Consider the following 18,194-nt stretch of genomic DNA (forward strand, 5'->3'; position numbering starts at 1 on the left):
GATTTTCTGAAATATTAAAGAATATATACACAATTTGCTCTATTCTCTATATTTTTGCACTAACATGTTTTTATGAACTATTACTTTAATACCATTTTACACGGTAAAACCAAAGAATATTACAATGTCGTAAACCGGGCAGTTTCTAATGACATAATATAAATACTTATACAACGCATTAGATTTTACTGCACGTTGTCACTGAATTAAAATCTGTATCAATTGTGCTGGGAAAACCGTGAATAAATGAAAAGAAGGAATAACAACACAGATAATTACATCTATATAACCCTTTATTATTCATCATATGAACAATTCTACATGCAAAACGACCTAGTCAGGAAAACTAAATTGCTTCTTCCGGTTCTGTAATATTATTATACATCTGTTGCCGTAACGTCATAACTTACAGCGTGACATAATTTTGTGGTATTTTACGGGGTATTTTCATTCTACGATATTATAATAATAATGTTATTACGTAGGTACTGCAAAGTATGCACTCAGACGGTACGCGATCGCATCGACCTCCGCAGCGCGTCAGTCGATACTTCCGCTGTACTGTCTTCGTGCATACTTTGCAGTATCCTCGTAATAACCTCATAATACATTCACGTCTTTAAAGTGTTGGTCCGTACGTAGTGTCTTGTAATATATAGTCAATTCGTTCACACTGAAACACAACTGTTGATAAAGAAAACAGAAACAAAAATGTTATTGAGGATGATGTAATTTTCACTTTTACTGGTGTGTTAATGAATATCTACACACTGCATATTATGACGATTCTGATTGGTCAATGCCACATGGTGCACGATTGCGTGATGAATGCCATCTAAATTTAAATACCATACTAATACTCACGTTCCAGTAACTTCCCAACTACTTGCAAATATGTTGACGGATTCTTCAGATTCGTCTTCAACTGGTTGACCTCCTCTGGTTTTCAACTCATCTCGAAAATCACTATCACCGTTGGCATTACCACACATGCCCCCAATCGTTAACCTGCCTTCCATTACCATTGTCGTGTCATGCAATATCTCGAGATGGTATTTCTTGTTCCAGTAAACTATCAATCCTGCCATGGGTGCACTGACAGTCATGTACCCCCCTTTCGTATTGTTTATAACCAATTTACCCTCATTCAATTCATAGGGAAATGAATTAATTACGGGAGATATGCCGTCAATCTGAGAATGAAAAGCATGTGTTTTATTTGACGAATACAATTGTTAGTGGTAATGGAATATAAACGTTTACGCGGGGGAGTCGTCACCTGCGCATGCGTCAGATGGTCATAGCGTGCCATTGTTTACAAACAAGCGTCTATGCGTTTTCAGCGTGTGTTGTTATCGTCGTTCGGGACCCAATTCCCGCGCGTGCGCAGGTGACGACCCTCCCGCTTTAACATTCGTGTGAAATGAACAAAGTTCAAGTAAGGTAATTCATATATGTATACTGACTTTTAAAAAATCGTCTAAAATTTGTTTTCCACGTATATTTTACCGTACCCGTATTTCCACCGTTGTTTCATTTTGTCCGATCATAGTGCCGATTTCAACGGCATGTCCCTCCACTGTAATATTCACATCCACCAAGCGTGCGGTCCGTCCTATAAACATGTTTGTTGCCGATACCTTGTAGGCTGGGACGGCCCCGGGACCGTTGCTGACGTCTTGTAACAAAGTATATGCACATGACCCGGAATAGTCGTATCTATACTGATCGAAGGTTGTGAAATGTGGATCACCCTTAACGACACATTTTTTCCATGCTGAGGGGAAAAACGAAAGTACATTTAATACACCCATAAATAAAAACAATGTTGAGTTATTGCACATAGTAGTACTTTATACGTATTGTGTAGTACTGTATATAGTATTAAAGCGCGGTGGTCGTAACGCGGCGCGTGTTCGAATTTCATGTAAACAAAGAATGTAATTTACACGCGTTGTGTACGTCGCTATGGATCCCAGATTGGACAGGACGCGGCGCGACGACCGCCGCCCTAATACTAATATGTGAATGAAATAAAATAAAGTTGAATTTTCTTTGAATTTGTTGCATACTTCCAATAGCCGCAGTAGATTCTGACACTTTATTCACATTTTTTACAGCCATGTTTATATTTGAAATGGTAAATACGCTCGCGTATATCTAAGTTTGATTGACTCTCACATGCCGGCCGCCATTTTGTCTTTGTCAAAATTACAAATTCTTGCAAATATAAGAAGATTAGTCACCTGTCAATGCCATAATCATCAGTATATTCACGGCAATTGTGGAAGTTAGTTAAAGTTAAACAAACATATAGATCACAATAAAATACTGCAAGTTGACGCTTATTATATTTCACGCCAACTGTCCTAAAAGACCTGGTCGAATTTGCACGTCATAATTAGCTTGCAGTCGGAACAGTTCTGTCAACTAGCAGCGAAAATCAGCTGATAAATTGTGTTTAATTACAAACATTACAACACACCGGAGTGACATATCGCCGATGAACTAAACCATGCTGGCTTCGTCAGGAATCAAGCAACAAACCTAAGTTACTTGTATATATAACAAATAAAACAAGAATCCTCTGTAAAAACAAACAAACAAATCAAAATCCCGAACGGAAGCGAATTAAAAGTGTTTGAAAATTGGCCCGGGATTGAATGTCGGATCGTCGTCGGTGTCTCGGTGGCATTACTAGCCACATCAATTCTGTTATAACGATGTTAAATTCCGTAATAACGAAGCCATATTCATTGAATTATTTGTATTATAAATATTATTTTTGAAAACTTTTGAAATATTATTCTGTTTCCTGAATTGCGCGCAGGAACTAATAATTAGAGACACTGTATATTTCACAAAAAGTGGATATGTGTAAAGTTTCAGATTAGTTTTTATCTTAATGCGATTAGGTCTGTTAATTTTAATAATACAAACTGACCTGGGAATCTACAATAACCACCAGGGGCTAGTTCCTCTGCGATAGTACAGCAATATCGGCACTTGGTCGCGACGTGCAACGGCTGTACATCACATTGGTTTGACTTGGGCTCATTTGCCTCTACTTCAGAACAAGCCTGGAAAATACAATATTAGTGTGGCAAAGTGGTTTTGTATTTATTATTCTAATGAAACTGAATTTGAAAATATCGTATTGAATGTGTCTAATGTTACAAGTGATGAAGACTTGATTTCATAATTAACTTAGAAGTTTAGGTTTTACCCGACTCTGTTTACACCCGGAGCTGAAGATAATACGTCCATTATTGTTCCATAATTCTGTCATACATGTCGGCTGAAAAGATGAAATAAGTGCAACAACACAATGTGAGTCAACTTGCGACCACAGAAAGAATTTGTGTTCAACTTGGAATACATAGCTAACTGATATAATCATTCCTTTCTCTGGAGGGGGGGGGGTCTGAACAAACGTTTATTTCGGAATTGAAATTTAATGTAAACATATTGTTTTAAAGACCATTCATTGCACTATACAAAGTTAGAAGACGGTTTTATTTATTTCTAAAGCGGATGGGTCGTTGGCTGCACACAAGCGAGAAATGAATCTTAAGCTAAAGCGCAAAGGCCCATGGGTAGGCGCTTGTTTGAAAACAACCCGTGATGTGTCCGCCTTTATTAAAAAAAAATATTTCTGCAGCGTATAGAAAATTTAAAAAGTTAATTATTTGAATGTTTTCTAGGGATTCATAATATCAGGCCACATTAAACAAATCGTAGATATGATCTATTTTGTATATATTGAAACAACCTTGTGTATCATCTAGTTATACAATGGCGCATTCGCTAGCGAGATAAACTGTTAACTGAAATCATGCATACAATTTGTTTGTATCATATAAATATATATTATGGAATGTTGGCATCTTAATTTCTGTTTTTGGATTGACTGCAGTATTTTACCAAGTAAAATCATATTTAATAAAGTTAGTATTCATACATGAGTTGTTGAACACACTACATAGATTGAAATTTCATTCAGCTTCTTTCAGTTATAATTCAAGACAAATAAATCGCAAAATTACAAATTATTATAGCAAATTATCTTTTTCTATAATATTCTTGTGTAATCAGTTATTATGAAAATTATTTATAGGTGCATATGGAATACATTTCGTTATGGATTGTTCTTAATATAATTTTTTGAAATATCTTGTCAAAATCAATTTATTCAGTTTTCTCCCCCAAAACACGAAAGATCGTAGTATTCTGCGATGAAATAATGTAAATTATATGTTTTACGTTTTTTTTATCATTCATATAGCTTACCTTATGTTGTTCGCACGTTTCAGTCTCACGATTTTTAACACACTCGGCAACTGTCAGGTCGTCTTGTTTGCGGCATACCAGACATTCCAACGTACCACGCCTATTAGGTACTGCCTAAAAGTGAAAGTTACAATTAGATAACACGTGTGAAATGATCATGTTGAGCAAATAAGAATCCATGAAAAAAAAAACCATGATAAGTTTTTAGACGGAGACATATCAATTACTCTGTTTTGTACCAGTTCTACTTTTCAATATTTCGTGAATTTATCTGTTCTACTAACAGATCGCGTGTGAGATTTCGCTATTATCAATTAAAATCAATTCCAATGTGTTAGTGCCAGAGAGAGAGAGAGAGAACATTCGTCATTTAACTCGCAGTGCTTTCTAGATAATCATATTTGGAAAAGAGATACTTTTTTACCAACGCTTTTTATTTCAGGGCATGTTAGGCCATTTTTTGCACATCTTATACTGGCCACCGTCTTGATACGAGTTATAGTGTTTACAGAAAACGACAATTGGTGTTAAAAGTAAACAAGTTTTGATCAAAAAGCATCAAAAGTTCATTTCATCACACGTGATTTTGACTAAATTGTGCATGTATAATATAACCTGCTAATGGTTAGTGCAACAAGATTGACTTGTATGAGACTGTGGTTAGATATGAAGAAACACCACAATTTCATCAATTTATGAAAGCAAATTCCGTTTTCGCTAAGGAAGGAAAGACACAACGTGAATATTCGCTATACAGCATCTGATAACCCTGAAATACTTACAATTGTTTGAGACACTAGAACAACAAATAGCAAGGAACAGTATATCTTCATGGTTCCGTTTGTTTCCAGTGTACGTTAAGGAGTACTCGTAGGACTGATCGTCGATTTGATTATGAATCTCAGTTGAGCGTTACTTACATACACTCAAGAGAACAATACCCGCTTCCACGTCTCAATGGGCGAATACTGTTCGTTTTTAGTTTAAATGGAAAAGACAATCTGTTACTTGTCAAAAAACTTCCATCATTGAAATCTTTTCCCGGAGATTATTATGACATAAGAGTAATGTTGTGATCTCTGACACCGCTTCATTGATATACATTAAGGATCTTTCCTAATGAACGTAATTCGTGACGGTCTTTTGATTTATATTAGTTGATATTCCAAAACGAACGCAGTAATGTCTGAGAACGTGCTGTCTTATGCTAATTTCAGACATAATTTTCGTGATATTGATTGTGTATAAACTGAGCTCATCACCAGTAACATGCACCAAAATAGTTTAATGGGCTCCGAAATCAACAACAAGCTAAGTGACTAAAAAGGACAATATCTAAAGGTTTGCTTTTCAGATGTTTTAATGTTTAGTATGTAATTTTGTAAGCGAGACTGTGCCACATCGAGACTGGTTTACAAGTACACTGCTGCTTTATAAGTACGCATGATACATTACTATGTATTACAATTTTCATCCTTTTAGTCTCTGAATATGTGGGGACTGCCACAAACAGTAAGATCTTCAAATCTCACCAGATGGACTGTAGATACATCAAGCAGTAGACGGTATACCAATGTGCAATGTTCTAATGGTGAACACGCATTTATTCTGTTGTACAGGAACACAGGTACAGCTAGTTGAAAAAATACTTACGGTAGGACGATTGGGATGTATCACTCGGATACAGCGGATGGAGACTAATTTAATTAACACTCTCTGTTTGTTTAAAAACAAAACCGGATTCACACCTAGGAATTTTAATCTTTGGCGCCAAATAATCTGATTGGTTGTTTTAAGTGAGCCAATCAGGGAGAACACACGCGTATAAACGGATATTTATGGGTGAATACAGGCCAAAGTGTGTTCCTTTGTGTCACAAAATCAGTATAAATACATAAAAAACCTAGCTCAATCCTGGTAATTTACTGGAGATAATAAGCACTGATAATTACAAGCAACATTGCAATAAATCCGATAAAAAGAAGCGAAGTTATGGTTAAATAACCTGAATAATATAAGTGAACACATTGTAACAACGATAGTATAAAAAGCGTTTAAAATTAATAATTCATGTTTAATAGATTTTTAATGCAAAATATTTGTTGATACATATATTTGCATGACTATTAATCAAATGTTTAATGGGAGAATGAAGCAACGTAATTCAAGCATATGTGTGATCGATTGTGGTTTGTTTATGAGATCCGCAAGGTCGAAATTTAGTGTCAGGGTTATTTTGAAAAGCTAAATTTAACAATAAATAATATAAAAAAGAACTCAATATGTGAAGCAGTTACGTAGCTCTGATGCAATTGCACACGTCATAACACAACGATAATCAGAATAATTATGTCATTTCAACGACATAAATGTATATATTATACGCATTTAGATGAATCAAAACATACTGATAATCAAGCTAAAATGTTTCGGCAAACCAAAAATAGATAATATCCGTGTATTCAATTAAGCCCAGATTGTAAACTTGTGTCTTGTAATTCTGTATTAAATTATTATATAATTTTTAAAAACGGCGATTAACAACACGATTAATCAATACCCTACAATGAAAGTATTTTTGCTAGGACCACCTGACGATATACTGTTCATAAAAGTCCAGTATAAAACAGTGCAAGAGTTCTGTTAGTGAGCATCAGAACAAGTCAGTTTTTAACTTAAACTATCTAACCCTGGAGCCATCAAAATAGGGATATAAGGATATTTTGGAAATCAACGATCACTTCAAACGCTACGTGGCGACAGTGCCTACGATATACTGCAAAGACTGGATGGAGCATTTCCTGCTGGACTATGGCTTTCAGCCTGACTTCACTTGAACCAAAACTTGAACCTTGAGGTGAAAAGGAGCTTTGTAAAATGCTGGGTGTGACCAAGACCTTTACCACCTCACGTCCTGATTGAAATGTTGGGGTATTGAGTGAGTACCAGACAGTTAACTTGAAGAAGTAATACTATGCCAACTCAAACGTGCACACAATTGTACTAAAGGTGAAACTACAGGTTATCCCTGACGTATGGGAGGTAACCATGCTTACCTGTGGAAATATACCTAGATCTACAACCTGACAGCTGTGAGGGACATGACCATGACCATGAGTATGTAGCATGCATGAGAGATTGAAGGTTGCATATGCCCTGGCATCGACTACAGCCAAACGTGCTATGGGTCTTGTATCCTGGTGATAGGATACTGATTGGTAATTTTAATGTACAAGGGAAGCACACGATTGCTGACTGTTAGGAGAAGAAACATTATGTTGTGGTCTGCAGCATAAACCCTGATGTTTCAGTCCAGGGTTTTACATGACGCAATATGTTGATGCATAATTATGACCGTATGACCCTCATAAAAATCATCAGTGCGTCCTGCGGGTCGCAGGAATTTTGGCGTCAAGTCGTGAGTAATCCGCTCCTCCATTTGATCTGCAGTAGTTGCTATATGGGCTCTTGTAACACTAGAACCTCCCTCGATTTCAAATGGAACGCTCCAAATCGTCATTCGTATGTACTACGTAGACGCTTTGTGTTTATACTTTTTCAAGGTGTTAGCTTGTTTCTGATTGGCTCTTAACTTCTAACGGTCCTCAACATTTAAACATGGCGCCAGTGCCAAGGCAGGTCGATCTCCGTTGTTTCTTTGGGGGCAGGCCATCCAGCCCGTCTACTAGTTCTCCCGTTGAAGCTTCACCAGCTACGTCCAGTGAAAAGCCCTACGTTTTACCAAAGAAGGATCATTCTTTCAACGATGGGTGGCTAAATCTTTTTAAATGGCTTTGTTACATATCAGACCGAATCGTTATGGAATGTGAAGTTTGTGTGAGAGCGAATACCAAAAACCCTTTCACTGACGGGTGTTCAAATTTTCGAAACTCAACTCTCATCCGGCATCAATACTCTAGAAGTCACATATGTTGTCCACCAAGTCAGACTTTACGGCCGCTCGTCAGGTAGCAAACGAGAGGAAATATCAAGGTACAAGTGACAATCTAAAATCATGTTTATGTTATGGCTAAACGGGATCTCCCTTGCGATGTTTTTACCGATTTCATGCATGTTCAGAATTTGAACGGTTTAAATATTGACTATTATAAACGGCAACAGATCGTCATGGAGTTCGAAGAATGCATCGAAAAAGTAATCGCAAAATCTCTACTCGACAAGATACATGTGAGTGACTATGTTGGTATTATGCTTGACGAAATTTGTGACATTACCGTACATAAAAAACTTGTTATTTATGCCAGATATGTTGAAGATGGTGAAGCGAAAGTATCCTTTCTTGGAAACGAGCAGATAACTGATGCACTGCTGCTGGGATTGAAACCGCTTTGATTGATTTTTTGCTAAGAAAGGGTATCTGTGACGAGGATATACATAAGGTGTTTGGACTAGGCACTGATGGTGCAGCTGTTATGAGCGGACGTTTAAATGGTCTTGATGCTAAACTTAAAACTAGGAACTCTGGACTTGTTACAGTACATTGCATTGCACATAGACTGAACCTTGCTGCTTCTCAGGCAGGCAAAGACATTGACTATTGTAAAGATTATCATAGTATTATTCATTCTGTTTATATTTACTATAGTAATTCACCAACCAGATATGACAAACTCGGAGAATTACAAACTGTTCTGCATGGTAAGGCAAAAGAGATTACTGAGCCTATATGTGTTCGCTGGCTGTCAGTTGAATCAGCTGTAAAAATGATTCTGAGCAATTTTGAGCCAATATACATGTCTCTGAAAAATGACAAAAAATCAGAGAAAGCTGATGTATTACTCAAATTTATCTCAAACTCACTGTTTGTATTATTCACTGCATTATTGATAGATGTGCTCACAGTCATTTGAGTCTTACGTTTCAGAAAATTGTAAATTTATCTCATATAAGGAAAAGTGTAGATTCAACTATGGCAACTTGGAAATGGAAATAGGCTCAAACAAAGTTGATGAAGTGTTTACTCATTTAGGTGATGTTCCTCCTAATGTAAAAAACACAAATATGGAAATTAATGACAACACTCAACTCAGACAAAAATTTACAAGTTTGAGAGAACGATACATAAACAAATATGATAATTTGGAGGTTAGGTTTCTTGCTGAGGAAATGAACATTCTTAACTGCTTTGATGTTGTGTTAAATCCAGAGAGATACCCTGAAAATGTAACTTACCTGACTATGGAATCAACCAGCTTGATAACCTGTTAAATCACTGCAATGATGTAGATGGCATAGATGTTGATAGAGCTAGGGGTAATTTTCTTTTATTTAAGCACTTTACAAATCTTAAAACACTGCTCTTACATTTGATCAGTATATGAAGGTGCTTATCACTGACTTTGAAGATGAGTACCCAGATTTTGTCATACTTGGTCAGATTGCTCTTGTTATACCGGTGTCATCAGCACCTTGTGAGAGAGGATTCTCAGTACAGAGTGCAATCAAACAAAGTAAGAAATAGACTGAACCCTCTTAGACTAAATAGGTTGATGTTTATAAAATCGGTAGGTCCTGTCATAGATGAGTTCGACTCCCTATAAGCAGCCAGAATGTTTGCTCAAAGTGCAGCCGGCAGAATGTAGTTCATGTACACATACATTGTTGTATGAATAAAGACCTGGATAAAACTTAAATTAGATGTTTTTTGATACTGGTACTCCTCCATTGAACTCAAATCATCTCACTAACTCTCCATTGTATTGTTTTCCCTATTTAACAGATATCAATTGCTTGATTTGTGTATAACCCTCAAATTTGCAATTATGACCCCAAATTTTCAGACAAGGGATCCAAATGACCCCCACATCTAAAAAATGATATAAAACCCTGTTCAGTATGTGTTAAGTGATCTTTTTGTGACCAACAATCACGGTCAATGGACTTTTCTAAAAACATCCAGTACGTTAATTCTTAACGGATTGCGTGAACGCATTTGAGTTTCAAGATGAAAGTGCCGGTGAAAAAAAAACAAAACAAACGAACGGCATCCTGTTTTTAACTTTTATTGTCGTGAAATGTAATTTAATATTGAAAATTCTTTATACGCTTACAAAAATAACATCTTTGCACAAATCACGGACGAATAAAAAATAGCTGATTACGTTTTACAACTTGTCCATGTCTACGAATTTACGTTTTTTATTTAAATTACATTACAGCCTACGAAAATACGCCTTGTCAAACCTCTAATTAGGAATGTACTTTACCAGAAATGTGTACAATTATTTTACTGTAAACGAAACTTTGATTTTTGTTCCTATAAAAACGTAAGTGCAGTTTTTTTTATTTTTTGTAACATGTACCAGCTTCACCGTTTACACTATTGGGTAGAAGTGTTATCGTCTGTTCCGTCACCCCGTTGACCACCGGTTGCTTTTATCCTGCTGCAGAAAGGTAAATCCAGGCATGTGTGTTTTTGCGTGTGATGTACATGCGCAACAGAGTAACAGGACCAATATAGAACATAACATTGCTCGATGTTTTGTATGATTTTGTTATTATGACTGTTCAACATATCAATCTAAATGTTTTCACTATAATAATAATAATAATTTTATTAATTGTATAATGGCCTCCGGCCCATTACAATCATGCAAATTAATTATTGACAAGAAATAAATTTACATTACAAAATATGTATGAAAATATAGATGAAGAGTGTGTCAATACATAATATAAGCCCTATATAATAATGTGATGGGGATATTAATATATATATATATATATATACATACAAGCTTATTAGGTTATTCTCATTTGATCTTTGATTAAAAAACACTTATAAATACATAGAGCCAAAGAGTTAATGATTTGGCTTTTAGAGGAACTTAATAGTTGTACTAGAGTATTCAAATTTGGGGGTTGTGTCTCATTTGGAAGATACTTTTTCCTGATTGTGTCCCATGCAGTGCATTTTAGTAAAAAATGATATTCATCATCAATTTCTTGCAGGCACAAATTACAAATACGGCTCTCCCTAGGGATATTATTATGTCTGCCTCTTTCTATTTCTAAGGGATGGCACGCACATCTTAATCTTGCTATTGCTCTGCGCAATTTTAATTGTGGCAATGACACATAGTTTTCAATCCCAAAATTTGTTTTGTATTGCCTATAATACTGCGTTTTTTCGACAGAACAGACGTCTATATACCAATCTGTAATTCCAGTATCTTTGACCCTTTCACAAACTTTATACAAGAACATATCAGAGTCCCCCACCCCTTGATTAAACCAGACATAACCAAATCCATATTTAAATAGCAGTTCTTTAATTTCTGTGGCCCATGACCTTTGTCCTTTTTCGTCCAGTGAAAGTAGCATCCTGTAAGCTTTCTGGGGTAATCTGTTTTCATCCATGCTAGTAATTTTTAACCAATATTTCACACATCGTTTAACATGGTAACAAAATAAGGGTAGCCTCCCACAATAATACTGTACAAGTTGGAGCATTTTTACCTACACCGAGGTATTGCCTACAATAAGATGTATGTACACTTTCTAAATGTTGATATTGACCATATCCCCAAATTTCAGACCCATATGTAAGTACTAGTTGAATTAATGTGTCAAAAATCTTAAAATACAAGTCTGCTTTAAAACATTGCATATTTCCTAAGTATCTTTTGATTGCAATCAATTTCTTTTTGCCTTTTATAGCTAAATTTTCTGTGGTAATATTAAAGGAGCATTTACATGACATTACGAATCCCAAGTATTCATATGAACTAACAGTACTAAGTTGCTTGTTCCCGAAGTACCACTTTTCATATTTACTGAGATATCCCCCATTTCTGTATACTACAATTTTAGTTTTATTTAAGTTGATATTTAGATCCCACTTGTTTGTAAACTCATACAATATACTAATTAGTCTTTTCAAGCCCAAAACAGAATTTGAAAATAAAGCAATGTCGTCAGCATACAATAATGAAAACAACTCTAACATGTCGTTCGGGATCAATTGTATTCCTCTATACCCAGAGTCATCCAACATGCTTTGTAGCTCATTAATGTAAAATGAGAATAAAATAGGGCTGATCATGCACCCTTGTCGAACCCCATTCTTCAATTCAAAGAATCTCGAAGTGACTCCTCCTTCACGAACACATGATTTTACGTCTTTATAAATACTTTGTAAAATTACATACATTTTCCCGTTGATACCATTATTGGCCAGTCTAAACAATAAAAAATCCCTGTTAACAGAGTCGAATGCCTTCTGGAAATCTATATAGAGGCAATACAATTTCCCCCCTTTCCTGGCTAACTGTTTCTGAATTATGGCATATAATGTAAATATTTGATCAATAGTTGAATAGCCCTCCCTAAATCCAGCCTGTGTCTCTGGGATTATATCAAAAACCCTTGCCCATTTTGATAGTCGTGCTTCAATGATACTGGTGAAGATTTTTCCAAATATACTCATGAGTGATATAGCTCTATAGTTACCGGGATCATTTCGACTGTTTTTCTTGTGGATAGGAATAATAATACCTTTTGACCAACCTTCCGGAAAGATACCGGTATTAAAAATTAAGTTAAAAAGGGCATTCAAAAATGTTATCGACACATCACATGAAAATTTAAAAAATTCAGCGATTAAAAGGTCAGGACCTGCAGATTTGTCATTTCTAAGTTTATGTATTGACTGAATAATTTCTTCATTCGTTATTGGCACATTCAATGATGTGTCAGTTTCCCCAAATTCTGTAGAATGCGGATCAAAACTATACAGAAAGTTTTTAACTTCAGTAAGATGCTCTCGATCTATGTTATTGTTACATGAATCCTGGTTATACAGTTTTTCGAAGTACATGGCCCAATCTTGTAATGGGATTATAGATGTTTGATTTTTACTCTTATTCTTTCTAATAGTTTCCCAGATACATTTTTCACTTGTTATGTTTTCTCTAATTGTATCCTGCAATTTTTCGTTATATGTATGTTTCTTTTTTCTCACCAGTGAGCGAAATGAATTACGGGCACTTCTGTAGTTATTTAAATCAATCTCACGACCAGTATCACGATATCGACGTAAACGGGAAAGTTTATATAATTTTGCCATGCGACATTCCTCATCATACCATGGTTGTTTATTTTGTATGTGTGAAGATAATCTTTTGTTAGGGATCTGTACTTGCATAATTTCTCCCGATTCTTTTAAAATATCTGTAAATTGTGTAACTGTTTCGTTTAAATTATGAGCCCCGAGTTGATTAGTCAATAAATTAATTTCAGCAGTTTTCTCCAGAACACGTGTTTTATAAATTTGCAATAGTTCGTTGTTCCAACGAAATTTCACAATGGAATTATTTCCGATCGAATTTTCGTCTGAATTAAGTACACCAGAAATTCTAAGTTTATAACAAAGTGGAAAATGGTCAGACTCACTCCTGACTGGTATTGTGAAGGATGTCACATAGCCATACAAATCCAGGGATACCAGGGCGTAGTCGACTACACTTCTACCATCATTTGCAATACACGTGAATTCACCAGGCTCTTTTCTGCCGTTTAACATACATACAGACAGGTGTTTGCACATAGACAGAAGTGAAATGCCAAAATTATTACGGGTAAGGTCCCTAGAATGGCGTGGAATATCAAAATCACACTGCATATAATTAGGATCGATTCCAATGCTATAACGAGCATCATCATGTAACATGTAATCAGGGTCAGATGCGGTTCTAGCATTGAAATCCCCAGCCATTATTATGCTAATATCACCAACATTACATTGTGACAAAGAATTTACCACGTCATTTTCAAGTTTAATTATACCATTCATTACGTCATCATTCTGTAAATACCACTTTGAGCCTTCTGGAGGGACATATGCAGAAACAAGCAAAATGTCATTTTCAAAACCAAAAAATAGACTATCTAATAACAAAATCACCGCCCCCGTGGTTTCAGGAAGCATTCGTTTAACCCCTTTTAAATAACTTTTTATAACATAAGTGACGATACCGCCACTTGCTCTTCCCCGGTTCTTAAACTTCACAGCGGGGCAATTAAATGCTACATAACCAGAAAACAAATTTACATCATCTATATCAATACACCATGTTTCAAGTAAACTAAATACATCAAAATTATTACAAAAACAATGAAAATCTGTGTCATCTTGTTTACATAATAGACCATGCACATTCCATGACATAAAATATATTGCTGCATGTGCACCTCGTAAGTTTGAGCCTTGGCCACATTCTTAGCTATTGTGTTGGCGTAGTTGTTTAACAGCTTGGCTAGCTTCGTCATAGATGTAAACTAATCGAACACCGGATGGTTTGTATACAATTAGCTTATCATAGCGTACGGTAACTTTATTACTCCGGTCATCTTGTAACAACGAGTCGCGATATGCAAATAGTTTCTTTCTTTTCATGCGAATTCGTTTTGAAAAGTCTTCTTGAATAAAAATATCAGACCCTTTCAGTTTGTATGCGTTTTTCCTTATTTCTTCTTTATCTTTATAATCATTAAATTTAGTTGCAATTAGCTTTGCCCCGGCCACCACTGGTCCATTAACAATACGATGCGCTCTTTCAATTCCTATCTCCCTGTCTATTCCCAACCTGTCTTTTATAATTTCCCTCACCTTTATCTCGGATTGTTCCCATGTTTCATTTCTCTGATCTTGCTTAACACCAGAGAAAATCAAATTACATCTTCTTGTTCTGTTATCCAAATCATCGTAGTCATCTCTCATTTCCTTCATCATATCGTGCATCTGTTTTAGCTCGGACCCTAAATTTTCGCTCATTTCATGGCCACTGTTCCTCCTTAATCTATTGTGTCCTTTAGTTGTTTAATGTCCTGTCGTACTGGGTCGTCTAAATTCGATTTACTTCTCAAATTTCTGCGTGCACCTCCACCGACCTCATCCGAGTCACCATAGTTTGGACCAGGGTTCACTTCCACATTACCAATTACTAAGAGACAGAATAGGCATGTCCGAACTGCTAATGTTGTTTTACCACATAACAATAGAGAACAATAGGTCATTGCCAAAATGGCGAAAGTACCGTCATCTTTACTCAGTTTCCCGCCACTAAATCTGCCTATTCTTGTTCTATAGGTAATCACATCCACACCCATCATCAAAACATGTCACTATATACCTCGTTAGATGGAAACGTTGTCAGATCCTACCGATCGTGTCTCAAATTCGGCAAAATTCAGGAAAGATACGGAGCTCCAACGTAAACGATGCACTGCCACTCACGCCCTCCATAACAGTTTTCATTATATACATAGTTAAAGCGCGGGGGGGAGGGGTCGTCACCTGCGCACGTGACGATAACAACTCACACTTAAAACGCAGAGGCTCATGGGTAGACGCTTGTTTGTAAACAATGACACGCTATGGCCATCTGACATTTATTTCATTCCTTAAATAAACCTTATATGGTCACTCATTGGGTATTCTGCATGAATGTGTTCATGTTAACAATATTATGCTACTAGCGGTGAAAGCGATGAGCTTTTAATGCTTTGTTTTGAAAGTTTAGCTTCGCAGAATTGGAGGCAGCTAGGAATTTAGTTTTCTCTTCTATTATAGTCCCCTGTGCTAACAAACTCATATTTACATTTATCGCTGTATAACAATGCTTGCCATTGCTTGTTCAGTCAAAATGTATACTGTATATTTTGCAAGCTTTGCTGGTCAGACTAAACTATCATTGGCATACCAGCAATGCCATTTGCACACTAGCCACTACACTGATGTTATTATGCTATTAATATTATAATTAGTTAGTATCGGAACAATAAATACCCTATCGTATGTATATCACAAAACACTCATTCCAAACACATATCCAGTTTCATTAAACCTTGTTATTAATTCAGACATTTTTAAAAATTCAAAGTGCTGCCGTGGTTAAAAAAAATATTTGAAATACCAAAAACACAAAGGTATGCATGCCTATGTATGCTTTAAATAGACATCATGTATATTTCTGTTTTCTTGTTGGTGAGGAAGAGTGAGGTCATTAGATTTACAAATGCTGCTGCAAAAACAATGAACAGACTCTCAAAAATGAAATTTATGTGTAAAATGTATGTGTTCATGGATTGAACTTGGAATGAAATGATTCGCTATTGTGGAAAATATCACCCATAAAACCCATTTTTGTCTTTTGTGTGTGTCAGGTAACTATTCCGGTCATTGAAGTAATTTCTGTCACGATATTTGCTGTTGTTTGGTGCTAATTGTAACTGTACGTGCAAAACAATCTTAAAAACATAATCCAACGTGTTTGTTTGTCAGGGTTAACTTTTTATACCACAGAATATAAACTGTGGCGGACATCTTTGGGGGGAACATGCTAGCCATTGTAGAATCGCTAAAAAGTATTTAACGTCTACCGACCTATAATACATGCAACGCACTTTGCTACCAGAAATCAAATAAATATATTTCCAGCAACATGGATGTAAATAAAATACAAAAAAAGAATGTCAATTGAACGTATGTACTTTCTCTTTTATGTAACAGAGAAGGTAAATTGTGCGTCTATTTCATCCTGTTCGAAAAATCGTGTGTTGGGGTCGTAGTAGAATTTGTCTAGCGATGACAATTGCTGTTCGGGAGATTCACATGTGGAATTTATTACCCCATACACAGATAGTTGATATAACTATATTCCTGCATCGGCTAGGTGATGGCCGTGACCAAGTAGATTTTCTGTCGTGCGTTTTCACCAATTCCAATTTTTCGCTCCTAAATTGCAGTCAATAAACAAATTGGCACTAAAAACAATTCTGTGGCACGTCTACTGGAGGTACGCCCACCATATCTATTATGGTGTAAAATAATATATGTTCCTATTGAAGACATATTCATACTCTTGGGATATTGACATTCAAGAGTGACATACTAAATTACATCAATCATCTAAACTTGTAATATATAACAAATACAAAATCTGTATTTGGTCAACAAAAAATATCTAAACATTGTTGACAATATATCAATCAGAGCTTGTCTTTGTAAATTTCGTATCTTTGCACACAATTTGCGCATTGAAGCTGATAGACCATTACATAATGAAACAGAAGTTGTGTTTATGGAAACCTTTACCAAGTTGAGGATGAATTTCACTTTTGTTTGATTTGCCCATTCTGTAATAACTTGAGAATAACATATATCCCAGAGAATTTTCTTATTTTCCCCACAATAGACAAATTTATTCATTTACTGAACACCACTAGTGTGACTGTCGTTAAAAACCTTGCCAAATTTATTTTCTATGCAACTAAGAAACGTAATGTGTTCTAGGTTGTTATCCTAGATACCATGCAAATTTTAGCACAAACAGTGCGCGTATTAAGCGCTCTGTAATATATTATTGACATCTGGACCTTGAATAATTAAATAAAAAATCTAAATAAAAAAAGAAAAGAAATTGTATGAATGTTGCATTTCAAAAATGATATCTACATATGACCACGTGTAGTCACCAATTCAATACTGATGTACCAGACTTCTTTCCAGTGCGGGCATCAATATACTCGATAAGAGGAGTTTTAAATATCGAAAAAATAATGTCGATCAAAGACCATAGTTGCAGTGATAATAAAGTCATGATATTTTATATTTGTCAACTGTTCATTGTAATCTCTGAAATCCGGTTATCAATAATTACTATCAAACTAAGTTATCAGTTTCAACCATGGTCCGACATGTTACAAGAAAATCGGCAGACTAGGGTTATAATGAGTGGGTTTCTTTCGCCATTTTTCGCATTGGTATAATAGGTGTCACATTCCAAAATTGCTGTATGTTTTTGTTTGATGTTTGTTTTTAGAAGATTCATACAATTTTGACGTTTCCGTTGACTAATATTTTTTTTATACAGTTGAGCCAG

General features: G+C 35.6%; 1 protein-coding gene across 1 annotated transcript; it reads right to left on the bottom strand.

The window, feature by feature from the left end:
• Positions 1-275: 275 nt before the first annotated feature.
• Positions 276-5,177, bottom strand: LOC102805090 (hemocytin-like). Its single transcript, XM_006818965.2, has 7 exons — positions 5,073-5,177; positions 4,291-4,404; positions 3,227-3,298; positions 2,945-3,080; positions 1,515-1,777; positions 865-1,193; positions 276-684 (listed from the first exon to the last, which is right to left on the bottom strand). Exons 1-7 carry the CDS (start codon positions 5,121-5,123, stop codon positions 669-671), a joined length of 981 nt encoding a protein of 326 aa, XP_006819028.1. The 5' UTR covers positions 5,124-5,177; the 3' UTR covers positions 276-668.
• Positions 5,178-18,194: the final 13,017 nt, after the last annotated feature.

The sequence above is a fragment of the Saccoglossus kowalevskii genome, chromosome 17, assembly GCF_978046115.1.
Source record: "Saccoglossus kowalevskii chromosome 17, keSacKowa6.1, whole genome shotgun sequence".
Classification (NCBI taxonomy): domain Eukaryota; kingdom Metazoa; phylum Hemichordata; class Enteropneusta; family Harrimaniidae; genus Saccoglossus; species Saccoglossus kowalevskii.